At 41.9% G+C, this 15,185-nt stretch overlaps 1 protein-coding gene across 1 annotated transcript; it reads right to left on the reverse strand.

Annotated features, from left to right (window-relative positions):
- Nucleotides 1-3,003: 3,003 nt before the first annotated feature.
- On the reverse strand, nucleotides 3,004-10,393 carry LOC129456476 (scavenger receptor cysteine-rich type 1 protein M130-like). Its single transcript, XM_055223819.1, has 7 exons — nucleotides 10,009-10,393; nucleotides 8,506-8,793; nucleotides 7,063-7,353; nucleotides 5,086-5,388; nucleotides 4,045-4,359; nucleotides 3,396-3,721; nucleotides 3,004-3,023 (listed from the first exon to the last, which is right to left on the reverse strand). Exons 1-7 carry the CDS (start codon nucleotides 10,391-10,393, stop codon nucleotides 3,015-3,017), a joined length of 1,917 nt encoding a protein of 638 aa, XP_055079794.1. The 3' UTR covers nucleotides 3,004-3,014.
- Nucleotides 10,394-15,185: the final 4,792 nt, after the last annotated feature.

The raw sequence follows: 15,185 nt of genomic DNA on the forward strand, positions 1-15,185 counted from the left end.
GCATTTTGCATGGAAATTTCCGTGTTGATGACATTGGCAGGTATTCTGCTGTAGAGCTCTCTGCTTCTTCCTGTATTTTTATACTTTTCTTCAAAACTTCTTTTTACACAAACTGCCACTTAATCGATGTAAGCATATTTACTACAGGTACTAAGTCATCAGAGTAAGTAAGAATTAGTCGATAGCTCCACTGTCTTTTAAAATTTGTAAATTTCCAATCCTGAATGATATCTTCTTTTTAATCGAGAAATGTAAAACCAATCTTCTGTCAGTAAAAGCATGTGGTTTGGAGAAAAGTTAAGAAAGAAAATATATTTTACATGTTCCATGTACCAAACTGTAGGTCAGTGGATCTGACTGCTCTACCATTGATGTTTATGTTGAAAGTGGAATTCAAATGGTAAACCTTCAAATCAGTGGACAAACACTCTACCAACTAAGCTACTATCGGCTTTTGGTTGTAATTTTCAACAGTATGGCTGTGTAATCCGTCAGTCGTCCAGATCCATAGCAAAAGTTTGAATTTTAATTGAATCCTTTTTTTTGCTATATTCCACAGAATGGCATAAAACATATCTATGTCCATAGGAAATGTTGTTTTTTACAACAGGATATAGTAATAATTGACAATATCTACTACAGTTAACAATTAGTTATTGCCAACCATTTGCTGCATTTGGGTGCATGTGCGTTTAGTTTAGATGTGAGGGTTTTGTACCACATCTAACATCATTCACCATTAGAGTCTTTGAGGTCAGTGATAGTAAATCTGTTTGGAGTGCTAAATTCAATCTCCACATGAAATTATTATTTGCATTTAAGTAAAAACAAATAAAACAGGAGGAGGAAGAGGAGGTCCAATGTTTTGTTTGGTTTTTTTGTACATATTTTATACATTCAGGGTGCATTCACACTTTCAAAATTGGGACGAAACTGTGACTAAACCCAAAACTAAACCTGGTCCAAGTCCACATTAGGACTAAACCAAGACAGGCCCAAACCAAGTCCACATTCTGCATGTTTTTTTGTTAAAACATCTTGTGTTTTTCGTTCTTTCTGGCACAGAGCACTTGAATGGCAGTGTGAGAAAACCACTCATCGATATGTCCACAGTTGAGCAGCGCCTCCTCGGGCCCAGCACAGTTGGAGAAAAAACGCCACATGGATTCAAAAGTTTGAAGATGGATTTTTGAGGTAGAAACGGCTTCACCACAGCCCAGTTGTCTGCACACTATAGAAGCGTGTTTTAAGTCCCAGCCTGAGGATTCTGCAGTCACCTTCATTTGTGATGCTCCCTTCTCATGAACAATGTCCCAGAACAGGCTTTAGTGCCATCATTTTGCTGTTGTCCATCATACAACATTATATCATGAGACTCTGTGAAGAAATGAAAGTGGGTATGACAGGTTAGACAACTCACATCACTAAAACATCATTATATTTGAGATTTTACAAAAAATCCTGTCCTGTTTGGACACGGGCAGCAGATGTGACATACACAGAGGTAGCTGTTACCTGCATAGCTGTTACTAAGCAACCCTGATGTTAATAAGGGCCAAAATTTGTCTAAATTACACAATAGATTAGACTAATAAAAACAGATGACTCTTTGCACATAAATTGCCCCTCCATTTTGGATGTTGATGTTGACGACATACACTGCCAGTCAAAAGTTTGGGCACACCCTCTCATTCAGTCTTTTTTTTTTTTTTCCTTTATGTTTACTTTCTACATCTGATATACATACAGAATGCATCAGATATATGATGCAACATATATGGAATTATGTAGTGAAGAAAAAAGTGAAATAACTAAACAAAATATTTTTTATATTTTATATTCAAATCCTCAAAGTAGCCAGCCTTTGCTTTGTCGACTGTGCTGCAAAACCTTGTCCTTCTCTCAATGAGCTTCTTGATGTCGTCTCCTGAAATAGTTTTCATTTCAAAGCTCTGCCTTCTCAGGGTCAAGAAATGCCAAAAGTGCAAACCAGAATTCACAGCAAAGGGTGGCTATTTTTAAAACAAGTTAACTTGTTTTGAGTTTATTTCTAAAATAAAAATCTTGCATGCACTTCCTTTGAAGGAAACATGGTCATATATATCTTCTCCAGTTGCCAGAGTAAATGGGTTTTACTTTAGGACCTAAGGATCTAAGGATCTAAGGATCTAAGAAGTAGTTGTATTCAAGTACTATCAAATATGTTGTATGGCATCTAGTCGTATTTCATATCCAAAGACAACTGCCAAGACATGTTTTCATAAAATTTTATTAAAACCTTATATATAGTTTGTTTAAACATGACTAGGCCTGTCACAATAATGACATCGTATTACATATTATATCGTTCAATATATGAAAGGTTGTGTCCCCAGAGTTTATGAGGTTAACGTGCTCAAATCAAATATAGATTTTACTGATAATAAATGAGTCTCATTTTGGTTGCTAGTTTCACTGCTGAAATTCAGTTGGTTTAAACCTAAAACAACTCTCTGATCTGACTCCTTATTACCTGAACCCCGGCATCTGCAGCTGGTCGTTAACCGGTGCCTCTGTGCAGTGTGCGCTGTCCATATACTGACAATGAGGAAAACTTGTATGTGTCCTCTATATGCACGGGCAACCCAGATTCAGTAGTGATTGTAATAAATTAAATTGTAATGTAAGACATGGAATACATACCGTTCTTTTAAATGTACAATTACCTTGGACTGTGATGGCAACTGTCTTGCTCTGAAAAGTGAAGTCTCGCTCATGAACTGTGTTGTAGTAGACACAGCTGTAGTTTCCGCTGTGGGCTTTGTTGACATGTAGAATGAAAATGGTTGAATAGTTGCTCGGGATTTCAGTCAGTCTGGGTTTTTTGGCACCGCTGAAGAGTAGAGAGAAGCGACCTCCAGGAAAGTGAGCCTCCACAGAACAGTTCACAAAGACGCTGTGGCCCTCAGAGACTAATACATGCTCTGTATCTTCAGGATAAAGTCTGTCTGTCAAAACTGTAATGGTGGGAGGAGCTAAGATTTCTGCAAAGAACAATACAAGTAAATGCAAAGGTTCAGCTGATCATGAAGTGTGGTGTATAGTGTGTCCACTACCCCAAATCTTAGAGTGTTTGATTTTCCTAACTGGCATTGCACACCACTGTTATTTAAAAATCAAGACTAAACAACAACAATGTGCATAAGGCTTGCTATAGGAGACAAACTGGTCCATAAGAATCATCATCATAATGCTTTGGATTTACCTTGCATTGTTTATTTACCTGACTCACTGGTCAGAGTGTCACACGACCACTGTAGTGTTTTGGCCATGGACACATAAACAGAGTTGCATTGTTAAGAGTTGGAATTGAACCCCTGACCTTTGATATAATTGGACATTACTCTGACACTAACCTGTTTAAGTAACATATTGCCAGTACCTGAGCAGAGCACGTGGACAGTGGAGGCAGACATGCCCTCCCTGACAGAGCCACAGCTCAGCAGAGCCCCTTCAGAGCCCTCACAGTCAGAGAAGAAGCTCCACACAGGCTGCAGCTCATTCACACTGCTCTGTGTGTGTGTGTGCAGCACAGAGCCACAGCCCAGCTGTCTGCACACGACTGCAGCCTCCTTCAGGCCCCACAGCTGCTGGCTCACAGGCCTCCACTCTCCTCTGTGTTCCAGCTCCAGACTGCCCAGACACCGGCTCTTTGCTCCCATCAAACGCACATATGACGCTTCTGAAAAGGAGTTTTTAAGGCAATATAAAAATGGTTAGCTATGGCTGTTTAACATACTGTATGCAAGAGAAAGAGTAACAAATCAAAACCTTGAGGCTGATGCAGGAGCAGATTTAGACTTACTAAAATAGAAACAATGCATCGCACTCTGAGGTTGTAGATTTCAAAACATTTTTGACTTGAATTTACATTTTAGAAATACTGTATTAACATGTTATTGGAAATGAACTTTACTTGAGGATTAGAAATATTACAAAAAGCTCCTGTAAACATCTAGAAAAATGTTATTATTGCTTTGGCTCTAAAATTTGTGAATTTTCAACCTTTGATTTTGAGAGTGAACCCTCCGTGCTCAGAGAAGATCCCAGGACTGAGCTCATAGTCGTAACTGCACTGATATTTTCCTTCTTGGATCTGTTCTCCCAACATAAAGTGAGCAGTGTTGTCCACAGCAGTTTTGTTTTCCAGGGACATTAACAAGCCGTGGGAATAAAACTTCAGATTAAAGGAGCTCACTCGATGCGGTGAGGTAACACTACATGTGACAAGGACCCGATGGCCTCTGTACCCAGTTAGCGCTTGTGGTGCAACATCTGCCAAAGTGGAAAACATGGACATTTCAGGCGCCGATGGATATACTGCAAGAAAACAAAATCTGGTTGGTATATTCTTGTATAACCCATCCTTGGTACTATGTCATGAAACTGCAAGCAATTAAAAAATACTGGCACAGAGCTGAAATAGTTTTACCACAGTAGAGATTGTATAAGCAGCTCATAAAAGAGAGACTGCAGTGTACTGTCTAGTGTTTTATCCTCAGGGAAACAGGGATGGTGCTCTTAGCATGCTAGTTGTTAAAATTAGTCATAGGATTACTATGACGGCAAAACTCTGGCCTCTGAATGTTGTAAACTGGCCTCTGAAAGTTGTGGTGAATAATTAAGATGCTAGAAATACATAATATAAGTGAGGATGAACTTAAAATTGTTTCAAATAAAGCAGTTGTATTTTTCATGGTTTTAAGATGTTTTCATACAATCAGGTACAGTGACTTTATCCAGATATTACAGTTTTGAAATACCACATTTGCAAGAAAGAGCAGAGCACACCCAGTATCCAAGGAAGCAGAAGTCAAGTTAGGAATGGCTTTATTTCCTATTTTTATATGATTTTTGTCATGCAAAATGGGACCAAATTGCATACAAGCTTTTTTTAGTCAGACCAGTAAGTGGGGTGAAATTGGGTGGGGAGACCAGGAGAGAAATTCATAAAAGGTCCAGTACAGTATGTGTTCTATGCCCAAACCCTAGCCATACTGCGGCACTGAAATATGACTATTTAGTAAAGAAATAGCATATACTTACTGTCACACATGAGAAAAGCAGGCTTGCATTCAGCACTACTGCTCTCTGCTGGTGTTGAGGAGATACGGCAGTCCGTCAGTCGCTGTTCATGACCACTACAGCTTATGTTCAGAGTGTCTTTTACGCTCTGTCTGATATTTGATGGTGGAAGATTCTGAGGAAATCCACAGCCCATGTCTCTGCACCCGATAAACCCGTGAATCAGAGTGAAGTCATCATGACACAAATGATGCCACATGCCGCCATATTTGACTTGAACCCATCCAGCGCATCTGTTACCCCCATTCACCAGCATTATAGCCTCTGTCAAGACATAAAAACATGTTAGAATAACCAACAGGTTAAATAAATAAGTTTCCAGAGGGGGAATTATAGGGCATTAATGCTATATTCACAGAAAACAACATATAAAAATGTTTAATAAATTTCATTTTTATTTTTGACACTCTGAGTCCCCACATTAAGTCACTCACCAGAGTGCGATTACAACACAATCTGTGTGCAACTGTATATTTATAGACAACTCTTGTGCAGGAACCATAGACTGTATATATAAATGGACATAGCTAACCTGCTAGCTACCACATTCCAAATAGAAAGTGAGCACGGGCGAGCTTCTGGCTCCATCAATTCACTTTCTATTGAAAAACTGTCACCCCTCCCTCCGTAACTGCTGCTGTCAGGCTCGTCATTTTGGTGTTAAAATATTCATATTAATCTGCGCTACATTATCCTGGTTTTTATTTTGCTATTTTAAACCTGTAAACCAAGATATGAACATTATAAACAGAAAAGTCAGGTGCTCTCTTTCCCTGAGGTCACTCCTGCTATCGTTAGCAACAGGTTTGATTGACAGTGTTGTTAAGTGCCTGCTCCCTTCTAAACCAGCAGTGCGAGCAGGAGGAGCATTACCTACAACAACCTTGGATATATTGGATATATCTTAATTCTAATCTAATCTAATGTTTGTCATAAGTAAGATACAAGACTTTTGTCCCCTAGCATCATTTGTATGAAATAAATTTGGTTAGAAGTGAAAGGCATGTTGTGTGATGTCACAGGAAGATTAAGCAAAAAAAGCAAACTGCATTTGTCAAGTATGAACAATCAGAAACTGTTACATCTGATGTAATCTGATTTAAGTGTCATTTCAATAATCTGAACCTAATCCCAAACATGCAAAATGCACTGTGGACTGAATGATGTTCAAAGTTAACATAACATTAGATACTTTTAAAGGAGCAATGTGTTACTTTTTTTTTTTAGAAGAGACAGCCACCTGCATTCTCCATGGAGATGTTATTGCTTTGCCTTAAATGTTCCACAGCAGGACATTAAACCTATCCACCTACATGAAACTAAACAGATGACGCCACAAGGTCAATTTATGGGTCAGATCTGTGGACAGGCAAGCCTACTCACAGTGAGAAATCATGCTTTTCAAGATAAGTAAGGTAAGTAAATAAAGATTGATAATTCCATACTGTGTAACATTCTAGTCAAATTAATAACATCTCAATGGACACAAGCAGGTGGCAAAAAATGTGAGGCAGTCATTTCCCATCATTCTTAGTAACAATGTGTCTCAAGGGAGGAAGGTGACCCTGTTAGTAACTTCTGTGCTAATTGATACATAATAAAATGCTGTGTAAAATGCTTTGATTTTATATTACAATCTTATTTAGCTACGATGTTTTCTATAAAGGGCATTTATCTAAACTACAACAAATAAAAATCAGACACAGGCCCTAACAATTAAACCCCACAGTTTGAGATTTTGGCACTGTGAGACCACTATCTGGGATTATTTTTATTTAATTTAATGTATTTTTATTTTATTTTATTTATTTAAATGTTTTCATCTTTGTTGTTATGTACGTCCGTACATACGTCCTATGTTTATGTTTTTCTGTCTTTGCATGTTTGTTTATTAATAAAAAAAATAAAAAAATCACCATTATCGAGTGTGATTTTTACCGGTACAGGACATATTGAGGACAGTATGTGCTTCTTGGTGCGACCACTTTTTGCAGCGTTCAAAGCTGTCGCACTCATAACTGGTTTGCCACAGTGGCTGGTGGTCGGGGAGGTACACCTCTGTGGATGATATGATTGCACCACAGCCCAGCTTTTTGCACAGGTTTGATAACTGTGACTCTCTGAAGGGACCCCAGCCATGAATGAGAGGCCTCCACTCCACACCATTCTTCCCTTCGAGAACGCCTCTGCACTGGCTGTGTCCACCAACAAGTCTTATACTGTATGTGTCTGGATGAATGAAAGAGAAAGACTAGTCAAGCATAGCAGAAAATGATGAGAAATACACTGAGTACATTATAAATTTAGTTTATATCATGAGATGATACAGGAACTGCTCCACTATGTTTTTAAACCCCATATACCTTCAATAAAATCACTTGGATAATTTCAGCCCTGAAATTTCCAGTCTCTACTGAACAAAGGTAAAAGGTACTTGTTAACTTGAAAAGTACTGTTTCATGACATCACAAGGTGGAACAGAGCATTTTGAGTTTTGGAGGTGTAGACAGACTAATAATAAAGAGTTACTCAAACATGTGTGAATGAAACAAAACACAACTCCATGTTTTTGAGGAGGTAACAGCATTATAGCATGGCTTAAAGCTCACAAGAGGGAATTTTAAGAACCTTTAATGACGCCATAATAACGATACATTTTCTGTGCTGACAGAGAATAGGTTGAGCTTGGTGCCAGTTTTTGTTTCATGGGGATAGTAATTAGAAATACTGCTGTAGTGATTTACAGTGAATTGTTCATTCACCCCACAGTGGTGGTAAGCTACTGTCATAGCCACAGCTGCCCTTGGGCAGAATGAAGGCAGGGAGACTGCTAATCTGCGCCATCGGCCACTCTGACCACCACCAATACTCATACACACACCACATTTATACTAGACAATGTGGGTGAAGTGTCTTGCTTAAGGACACAACGACCACAAAGTTTTTTGCCACTGGCGCCCCACCGGGGCATCTGATATTCCCAGAGGTTTCAGATCAAAGCACTAACCAGGCCTGGCCTTTGTAAGCTTCTGAGATCAGACTTTGACAAATTAAAAACCAAAGAAATTTGTTCACAAGCTCAATTTAAAAGGTTCATTATGCAACTTTTCTTGTAGGGAGTCTGCCATCTGTAAATTCTTAGACACAAGAAGGCAGTGTACCCTCTAACAATAATGGTACAACTACAGGAGGGCCATCTGTCCATGAGTTTCAGAATAATACTCAATTAGGTTGGTTACCATAGAGATTAACCATTTAAAACAGAATGTTTTATCTTTTGAATTGGAGAAAAGTCCTCAAAATGTTGACTATGACAGGAAGCTGAAATCCATGAATAGATATAGACAGGTAATTTATAAAAATAAAATCTGTGGGCTATACTGTCGCAGTCGAGGTAGAGCACTTTTTTGCAGTCGCTTTGTGTGGAGGGACATTGGTGGAGCTGCGTCTCGTTCCTTAAACACTGAATATTCCTGGAGGGGACAGTGGTTTGTTGATTGGTGTATCTGGTTTGTCCGGTGATCCCACAGCCCAGCTCCGCACACATCAGGCCTGCCATCCAGGGGTCCACGCCGGGGGTCTCCGAAACACAAACGTGCAACCAATCCTGATCAGACTTCACCCTTACAGTCCCAGAGCAAGAAGAAATAGTAGCAATTCTCAGGGTTTCTGCAGAGAAGAGGAGAGAACAAATAGGTTATAGTTTTACATAGCCATCAAATAGGCCTAATCAAATGGACACATTTACATTGCAACAAAACTATAACAGGTGTAATCAGGTAACTATAACCAATGTTTCTGTGCACAAAAGAAATTTGATGACCAAAAACACCTGGTGACACGTGACACAGTTCATTCATAGAATTTAGAACAACAATGGTACTGGTATATGTACATACAATGGGAGGGGGCAGGGGATAGTTGAAAACTGACATTTTTTAGCACTAAAGTCTCAGATTTTTCATTTTCATTCATTTAATTTAATTTATTCTTCTTTAAAATAAATGAAATGGAGAGGAGAGCCCAGTGAGGGAGAGCCCAGTGAGAGTACCACACTCTCTTTTTCATGAGTTCAACAAACAAGTGAGATATTCAGGCAGTCCTTCAAGTAGTCATTTATGAATACATTTGACAGTGTTGTTATCTTATGACACATAGGGATGGTCCGCCTACTTTTACCATGCGTGTACAGTGATGGGTTTAAATTCATCACGTGTATCAAAACATTTCAAAATAGAGGCTGAAGTCTGCATGTATATTATATCTCCATATTCTAGTACAGAAAGAAAGGTGCTTAAACAATTTATTTTCTGTAATTCAAATCATCATTTTATAATAGAAACAAATCTTGTATCCACAAAATGTATTTCTATTATAAAATGATAATTTTGATCTTAAACTTTTACATAATTCCAAGAAATGTATTTTAAAGGATATGTTTTTGTCAACTCAAAACCCAAGATATTTATAGGTGGTGACTCTTTCAATCAATGTACCATTTAGTGTATAAAGATTTGCAGCACATCACTTAAATATTTAAGGGGAAAAAAAATCATATACCAAGTTTTATTTGCATTTAATGATAATTTAAGGTTTTTGTATTGTCAAAGATGCAGGACAAAACAGAACTGCTAAACATGCATGAACCAACCTAAATACAACTCTGATAGAGAGATATTTTCTAAACTAGAAATGAGCAACTTGATGAGGGAACGCAATTGCAACATGGTTAAGAGCTTCTAAAAGGTGATTTTGCAAAATAGACAGTCTCCTTTAAGAGGGATACAGATTGGACCTGCAGAGTTATTTAAATGGTCAAGAGTAAAACAAAAACTCAAACTGAGATAGTCTATCTCCACATGTCTCCTTAAATATGTGTCACACCTGAACACTCCACCATGGTCCTTGAAGCATAGGACTCCACGGCCTCCACTTTTCCTCGGGATAATGCGCTCTCTTTGCACTGTTGGATGGTTCGGTCTGAGCCCTGGTAGGAGAAGTGGACCTCCCACGCGGGTTTATGATCCATGGTGTTAAGTAGAAACTTAACAGACGTCGCTGAACCACAGCCCATCTGTCGACAAGCCAATTCTACAAAACCCACAAAACCCACCGTGCGAGAGGACCTATGGCTGGGGCTCACCTTCAGAGTCCTCCACTGGCCCCGGTGCTTCATCTCCACGTGCCCCGAGCAGCGCCTCTCTCCATTTACAAGACGTGCATCCACTGGAGCTGCAAACAGAGGGACTGATGAGGCCTGTGTGCTCATCTTCTGATAAAAGCTACACTATGGAACTTCGTGGAGGTGAATTATCACCTGCATGATTCCATGGAAATAGAAAGTTAATCAGAATCAGAATCAGAATCAGAAGACTTTTATTGCCATAGTCTGTGAACACAGTTCACAAACTAGGAACTTGATACGGTGAAAAAGTGCAACATAAACACACTGAATAAATACAAATACAAATAAGAGCATGCACAAAGTTAAAAAGATATGCTTAGAAAAATCAAATGAAATACTTAAAGGGAAAAAATATGTACAATAGCAGCATCAGAACAACAGTGCAAAGTGGCTTATTAAAGTGACCGGTGTTATAAAGTGTCCAGTTTAGTGCAGATATTATAGAGTGTTCATGAGACAAACAGCAGAGGGGAAGAAACTGTTCTTATGGCGAGAGGTTCTGGTCCCAATGGACCGTAGCCTCCTGCCAGAGGGAAGTGGCTCAAATAGTCCATGTCCAGGGTGAGAGGTGTCAGCTGCTATACGGCCTGCTCGCCCCCGAGTCCTGGAGACGTACAGGTCCTGTATAGATGGAAGGCTGCAGCCAATCACCTTCTCAGCAGAGCGCACAATGCGCTGCAGTCTCTGTCTGTCCCTGGCAGTGGCCCCAGCGAACCACACAGTGATGGAGGAGGTGAGGATGGACTCAATGATGGCCGTGTAAAACTGCACCATCATCTGGACTGGCAGCTTGCGTTTCCTCAGCTGCCGCAGGTGGAACATCCTCTGCTGGGCTTTCTTGATGAGGGAGCTGATGGTCGGCTCCCACTTGAGATCCTGGGTGATGCAGGTGCCCAGGAAGCGGAAAGAGTCCACAGTGGTGATGGGGGAGTCCGTCAGGGTGAGGGGAGGCAGGGGGGCTGTGACTTTCCTGAAGTCCACGATCATCTCCACTGTCTTCTGGGCGTTGAGCTCCAGGTTGTTGCTGCTGCACCAGGACACCAGCCGGTCCACCTCCCTCCTGTAGGCAGACTCATCGCTGTCCGAGATGAGTCCGATGAGGGTGGTGTCATCCGCAAACTTAACCAGTTTGACGGAGTCGTGGCTGGAGGTGCAGCAGTTGGTGTACAGGGAGAAGAGCAGGGGAGAAAGTACACAGCCCTGTGGAGATCCTGTGCTGATAGTCCGAGTGTCCGAGACATTCTTCCCCAGCCGCACGCGCTGTCTCCTGTCTGTCAGGAAGTCAGTGATCCACCTGCAGGTGGAGTCAGGCACGTTGAGCTGAGCGAGCTTGTCCTGGAGCAGAGCAGGGAGGATGGTGTTGAATGCAGAGCTGAAGTCCACAAACAGGATCCTGGCGTAGGTTCCCGGGGAGTCCAGATGCTGGAGGATGAAGTGAAGGGCCAGGTTAATGGCATCGTCCACAGACCGATTGGCTCTGTAGGCAAACTGCAGAGGGTCCAGGAGGGGGGAGGTGAAGGACTTGAGGTGGTGCAGGACCAGGCGCTCAAATGACTTCATGACTACAGACGTCAGCGCCACAGGTCTGTAGTCATTGAGTCCAGTGATCCTGGGCTTCTTGGGGACGGGGACAATGGTGGACAGCTTGAAGCAGGCTGGGACATGACATGACTCCAGGGAGGTGTTAAAAATGTCCGTGAAGACAGGAGCCAGTTCCTCAGCACAGTGTCTAAGGGTGGAAGGAGAGACACCGTCTGGGCCCGCGGCCTTACGGGGATTCTGCTTCCTGAAAAGCTTAGTCACGTCCTGCTCCACAACTGTGAGGGCAGTGGGGGAGGAGGGGGGGTCCGAGGTGGGTTTGGAGGTAATGTCCATGATGGTGGGGGAGGAGGGGGAGGGGTGTGAAACTTCAAACCTCGCATAAAAGCCGTTTAACTTTTCTGCTAGTTGTTTGTTGTCCACGGCGGGAGGGGCTTTGGGCCTGTAGTTGGTGATTTGCCTAAGCCCTCTCCAGACAGAAGCAGAGTCGTTGGTGGAGAATTGCTGCTCCAGACGTGTATTGTATTTCGCTTTAGCCTTTTCCACCTCTTTGCTAAACGCATACTTGCAACGCCTGTAGCCTTCACGATCTCCTGCCCTGAAAGCCATCTCCTTTTCCCTCCTCAAATGTCTAAGTCTGGGTGTGAACCAGGGTTTGTCGTTGTTAAAAGTCACCCTGGTGCATGATGGAATGATGCTGTCCTCACAGAACTGAATGTATGACGTCACAGTGTCTGTGTACTCATCCAAACTGTCTGTGGCAGCCTTAAACACATCCCAGTCTGTAGTGTCCAAACACGTGCGAAGCTCCTCCACAGCCTCACTGGTCCACTTCTTAGAAGTCCTCACAGCAGGTTTGGAGAGTTTCAGCCGTTGTTTGTAAGCAGGGATGAGGTGAACCATGACGTGATCAGAGTATCCTAGAGCAGCGCGGGGCACGGCTCTGTAGGCTCCACTGACCGTTGTGTAACAGTGATCCAGCGTCTTCTGCTCTCTCGTCGGGCAATTAATAAACTGTTTATATTTGGGTAGTTCCTGGCTCAGATTTCCCTTATTAAAATCCCCCAGGATGATCAGTAAAGAGTCCGGGAAGGTTCGCTCCACATCCAGAATCTGCTCCGCGAGCACGCGCTGGGCCTCGTGCGTGTCCGCGCACGGAGGGATGTAAACAGCGGCCAGAATGAATGAAGTGAACTCACGTGGAGAATAGAAAGGCCTACAGTTAATGAAAAGATATTCCACGGCGGGAGAGCAGTGTTGGGAGATCACAGTCACATCCGTACACCAGGCGTTGTTGATGAAGAAACAGACACCTCCACCTTTCGTCTTTCCCCCGGAGAGTCCCCGTTGTCTGTCCGCGCGGAGGAGTTGGAATCCCTCCAGTTGAAGCGCACAGTCCGGGATACGCTCATTGAGCCATGTCTCCGTGAAGCATAAGACGCAAGAGGAAGAGAAGTCTTTGTTTCTCCTCATCAGCAGCGCCAGTTCGTCCGTCTTGTTGCTGAGTGAGCGAACGTTAGACAGGAAAATTCCAGGTAGGGGCGTGCGAGCGCCGCGTCTCCGGAGGCGCACCAAGGCCCCTGCCCGCTTTCCTCGTCTTCGGCGTCTCACTCTTTTGGCCAAAGAGTGAACAAAATCTACTGCAGGAACTAAAAAGACCGGCAGTAGATCGACAGGAGTGGTAAAATCATACTTTGGAACATTCTCCATGAGGATAGATGGGTTTTATGCCAGATGGTGGAATATTACAGCCAAAGGAACATTTGCATAGAAATAAACAGAACAAGTCAGGTTTGTGTTAGGAGTTAGGATCCATGTTTTCAGTGCAATAAGCAACCAAAACAAAGAAAACATGTTCTATTTTTTGCTACAAAGTTACATATGTGTCGTAACGGTGCGGGTCAGGACCAAAGTATGCGGACTCAGAGCAGGTTGACAAAGTTTATTGACAAGTTTGTGAATCAAAAGTCTTAAAAAGTTCAAATGACACACACGAGGAACCAGGAAGCAGGAGGCAGGCAGGACGGACGGAGAAAGCGGGAAGCCGGGACTGGAGTGAAGACGAGAGCGGAGATGAGACCAGGACAGACAGGGCCTGCGTAGTCCAAAGAGTGGGACCCAGGGTAAGAGGCAGGCGGGACGCCGGAGACCAAGACAGGCAATGCGGAGCGGGATGACTGTACCGGAGCGTAGAGGCAGGAGCGGGCAAGGGCAGGAGTCTGGAAAGGTGGCAAAATCCAAAATGAGAACAAGCAGGCGGGTAACAGGAATGCAAAAACAGAGCTGGAACATTCACGTTTTACACGCGGACGGTCTGGCTCCGAGTGTTGTCTGCCGAGTCTTCTTATACCCACAGCAGGTGATGGTGATTGCGCTGATGCGCTCCAGGTGTGAGCAGAAGGAGTCAGAGACTCCGCCCAGCTCCAGACAGACAGGTGAGGGAGGGGGAGAGAGAGTACAGGAGGGCAGCAACAAACAGACATCATGACAATATGTTTATTATTAAAGTATTTATTTCAAGTAAGGTGTTTCAAATCAGTGCATTCTATAGTATAAGCTGAGGAGAGACAACCCCACTCAGTACATGTTTTTGATAACTAAGTTATCACAAAATAAAGTAAAACTATAACATTCATACCTTAAGTTACTAGTACACTGTACTAGAATAGGTTTTAGAATAAAATGCAATTCATTACAAAATAAGTAAAATATAACTAATTATAATTACCACTTGAGGCAGTTGGTTTGGAGCCTGTTGCAAGTGTGCTGGACATCAGAGCCCATATTAAAAACAGCAGACGACCCTTCATTGGGTGCAGTTATGTGAAAAACAGAACTAAACAAATTTTAAACAATCAGATGTTCCCCACAGTAAACCCAGGATGGTGTGGTCATATATTAGCAATGGTTTATCAGGGAGGTCAAGGGTTGTGTTGACATTTCCTGACATGTGATCAAATCATGACAAAAAACAGAACAAAGGGTCAGTCACTAAATATGATCAATGTTTTTTTGGTTTACAGTTTTCACAGTTTAATAATCTGTTTTAGATTATTATGTAAAATTAAAACGGTTTGGTAATTTTTTTTTTTAAAGGAATTATCAGAACTTGGAAGAGTAAATCAGTAAATTTTGATAATTTTCTTTTTCAAAATTGCATTTCTACTGCACAACTGATTCCATTATATAAAAATACTGATTTGATGGTTATAAAACATGGGCATTAAAGACATTTTAACATAAAAGCTTGTCTGATAGGTTTGGTAATATATCAAAATGCCATTCTGATCATTCTTCTAATCGTACTAGTATTCCCTCATTCATCCAGCAGTGGTCC

Source organism: Periophthalmus magnuspinnatus, chromosome 1 (assembly GCF_009829125.3).
Source record: "Periophthalmus magnuspinnatus isolate fPerMag1 chromosome 1, fPerMag1.2.pri, whole genome shotgun sequence".
Lineage (NCBI taxonomy): Eukaryota > Metazoa > Chordata > Actinopteri > Gobiiformes > Gobiidae > Periophthalmus > Periophthalmus magnuspinnatus.

What these genes read in the sequence shown, in the direction of transcription:
- LOC129456476 (XM_055223819.1), bottom strand. Translation starts at nt 10,393, where the DNA reads ATGAGCACACAGGCCTCATCAGTCCCTCTGTTTGCAGCTCCAGTGGAT. An exon ending in GCTCTACCTCGACTGCGACA is followed by an intron (nt 7,354 to 8,505) that starts GTATAGCCCACA and finishes TCATTCATCCAG; the next exon opens with ACACATACAGTATAAGACTT. An exon ending in CCTCAATATGTCCTGTACCG is followed by an intron (nt 5,389 to 7,062) that starts GTAAAAATCACA and finishes ATGTCTTGACAG; the next exon opens with AGGCTATAATGCTGGTGAAT.